Genomic DNA, 3,681 nt, shown 5'->3' with positions numbered 1-3,681 from the left:
TTGCCAAACACCATAGTTTATATATTAGTCAGGGCTCTCCAGACAGACAGAATCATAGGATGTATATGTATACATGTAGAGATACATTCATGAGCCATTTCAGTCAACCACAAACAACACATGGTGCTCACATAAGAAAATAATACCAGTATGTTTACTGTACCTTTTCCATATTTAAATATGTTTACATATTAAATAATTACCATTGTGTTACAATTGCCTACAGTATAGAGTACAGAACATGCTGTACAGTTTTGTAACCTAGGAGCAATAGGCTGTACTGTACACCATAGGTGTGTAGCAGGCTATACCATCTAGGTTTGCATAAGTATATTCTATCATGTCAAAACAATAAAACCACCTGGCTGGGTGTGGTGGCGCATGTCTGTAATCCCATCACTTTGGGAGGCTGTGGCCGGCAGATTACTTGAGGCCAGGAGTTCAAGTCCAGCCTGCCAACATGGCGAAACTTCGTCTCTACTTAAAAAAAAAAAGAAAAAATTATCCAGGTGTAGTGATGTGTTCCTGTAATCTCAGGTACTCAGGAGACTAATGCAGGAGACTCGCTTTGCCCCAAGAGGTGGAGGTTGCAGTGAGCCGAGATTGCACCACTGCACTCCAGCCTGGGTGACAGAGGGAGACTCCATTTCAAAAGTAAATAAATGATACCTCCTTAAACATTTCGCAGAACATATATCTATCCTCAAGCTACACATGATTCTACATGAGAGGGAATTCATCAGGAAAATTTGTTTACTTGATTATGGAGTCAGAGCAGTTGCAATACAGCTGGTATCCTGAGGATACCAGTATCCTATCTGAGCTCAAAGCTGAAAGCCTCAGAACCAGCTTCAGGAGAAAGAAAGAGGAAATTGCCTTTTCTCTGGCTTTTCCTTTTATCTGAGCTACCAGTCTGTTAGATGATACCCACACACATTGAGGGATGAGGCTCCCACTCAACTCACCAACTCACATGTCTCTCTCCTCTAGAAACACCTTCACAGACTCACCCAGAAACAATGCTTCACCTGTTCTATAGGTATTGGTTAATCCAGTCAGACTGATACCTAAAATTCACCATCACACCATGGAAATATAATTACACCTCTCTCCGTCTAACAAAAGCTCCTATATGTTAGTTCAGAGCTTTCGCAGCCGTAGGGGAAGTTAATTTAATCTGCAAGATTATGTTACACACAGGAACTAGGAGCAGAAGGGACTGTGAGTCATCTAGTCAGTAATATCTACTATAAAACCAGGAGACTCTCTCTGTGAGAGATTTTATTTTGTTACAGAAGAAATAGTTTGCTGTGCTTTATGAACCCCGTCAAAAGAGAAACTATAGCTATCACATATCTCCACATGTTCAGAATCTTTTCATCAACTCAGACCCCAAAATGATGTTGCTCTTTCTTCCTCAGAAACATGAATTCTAGAATCTTGCAAGTCTTCCAGAGGGAACTCACCTGCCCCATCTGCATGAACTACTTCATAGACCCGGTCACCATAGACTGTGGGCACAGCTTTTGCAGGCCCTGTTTCTACCTCAAATGGCAAGACTTCCCAATTCTTACTCAGTGCTTTGAATGCATAAAGACAACACAGCAGAGAAACCTCAAAACTAACATTCGTTTGAAGAAGATGGCTTCCCTTGCCAGAAAAGCCAGTCTCTGGCTATTCCTGAGCTCTGAGGAGCAAATGTGTGGCACTCACAGGGAGACAAAGAAGATGTTCTGTGACGTGGACAAGAGCCTGCTCTGTTTGCTGTGCTCCAGCTCTCAGGAGCACCGGGATCACAGACACTGTCCCATTGAGTGGGCTGCTGAGGAACACCGGGTAAGTGATGCCTCTGAACATCTATTTCTATAAAGGACACATGAAATTCCTGTGGGTCTATTTTCTTGGAGATTGGATCAAGCCAACTCTGAGTCCCTTTAAGCAACTCTCTTTGGGGCTTTCTTAGCTTGAAACCTCTGAGATTTGACAAACAAGAAGGGAAACAGAAGAAACGTCATTTACTAGGGACTTATTTGTCTCTCATTCTGGGCCCCTTGCCTACAAAACGGTCTGCATGTTACTTCATTGTCTTCACTGGTGCTTCAATTCATGGTTCTTTTGCAGGAGAAGCTTTTAAAGAAAATGCAGTTTTTGTGGGAAAAAGCTTGTGAAAATCACAGAAACCTGAATGTGGAAACCACCAGAACCAGACACTGGAAGGTTAGTCCTGTATTTCTCTACCTCCTCCAGGAACTTGTGTTGGGCAAATGAGTGACCCTTAAAATAGGAACTTGATCTCAAACCGTAATGTTACTGGGAGTCAACAACAACAAAAAGACAACATTGAGAAAAAATGTCCTCATTTCTTATGTAGAATAGTATGACTGTTACATAGCATTTCCAACAAAATCATTGATGTCACCCAAAGCATGCTGGTTTGTTTTCATACAAAACTGTAGCTATACACCAACAGATACAAGAAACTGGGCCATCTCACAGCATTCTATATGTGCTGGTTGGATAAATGCTGGGCACAAGATTTATTTGGCAGTCATGGAAAGCTCGAGTGAACCTTCTGAGCCTGGGTCAGCATTGATCTGAATGCTGGTGGACAAGTAGTATTTGGAATTGTATGGAAAATTTGAGGCAGAAGAAGTGACAGGGGAAATCTAGAGAAACCATGAAATTAAGAATCTCAACTAATTAGTATTGAATAATACATAACATGATGAGAAAAGTGGTGAGAATTATGGATTTGTGTCTTGAGGGAGACATACAAACATGCCAGAAATATGAGAACTAGTATCTAAATATAAGGAGAACTCTGAGGACCCCAGAAAAACATTAAAAATGATTTTCTTTTTGTGAATGTATACTCTGAGGGTATGATAGCTAATATTAGTGTGTTGCAAAGTATTTCATAAGAACCTAGTCTATGCTGAACATTAAATTAGAAAATTTGCTAGTATAAAAAAAGAAAGCACCTTTGTCCTCACAAATCATACAATCCAAATGAGAGAGTCAAATGGTCAACATGCAAATATGTGCAATACATGATGTGTTCGAGTGCGGTAGTTCTTTTTTGGAGAATAATCAAGCAGGGAAATAGAAAAGGACAATAGAGACCAGAAACTGGAGATGAGTGTCTGAGTTTTAAATAGGGTGATCAGAAAAAAGCCTCACTGAAAAATTCAAATTGAATAAAATTTTGAAGAGGAGAGGGAATACGATGTGTGTATGGATATATATGTGGACCATGAGTGTGTTTGTGTGTGTGTGTGTGTGTAAAATTCTAGTTGGAGAGAATAGCATATGCAGTAACGTTGAGTTTGTGTATATTTGGAGGCCTGAGGAACCACAAAGAAGTCTATGTTTCAGATTGCGATGAGTTAGAAAAAGAATGGAAGGGAATGAATTCAGAGAGACAAAGATGGCCAAATCATAAATGCAGCCTTATTAGGATAGGTTTTGCTGGGTGAAATGCATTTAGCTGGACATGCTAGTCTAAGGTCATTTCACATATAATAAGTTTAAGCAACTTGCTGCGTATCTCAGAAATAGAAATAATTATTTTCTTTTGTAACTACAGCTCTATACTCCAACTCACAAGCATGAACTGTTCTTACTTTTCCATAAATATGGGATGGAATAGAGAAATCCAAGTGGTGTTTTTTTTTTTTTTTT

General features: G+C 39.8%; 1 protein-coding gene across 1 annotated transcript in view; it reads left to right on the top strand.

Moving 5' to 3' along the window:
• The first annotated feature begins 1,425 nt into the window (after positions 1–1,425).
• The window catches only part of LOC108515858 (tripartite motif-containing protein 49D-like), a 6,107-nt gene continuing 3,851 nt past the window's right edge, over positions 1,426–3,681 (top strand). The window contains exons 1-2 of the mRNA XM_017853034.1: positions 1,426–1,836; positions 2,122–2,217. Coding sequence (XP_017708523.1) covers positions 1,426–1,836; positions 2,122–2,217 — 507 coding nt within the window. The remainder of the gene's footprint in view (positions 1,837–2,121; positions 2,218–3,681) is intronic.

Source organism: Rhinopithecus bieti, unplaced genomic scaffold, assembly GCF_001698545.2.
Source record: "Rhinopithecus bieti isolate Rb0 unplaced genomic scaffold, ASM169854v2 scaffold_36511, whole genome shotgun sequence".
Taxonomy (NCBI): Eukaryota; Metazoa; Chordata; class Mammalia; order Primates; family Cercopithecidae; genus Rhinopithecus; species Rhinopithecus bieti.
Note: the sequence above shows the minus strand (reverse complement) of the source record. Positions and strands in the feature narration are given on the sequence as shown.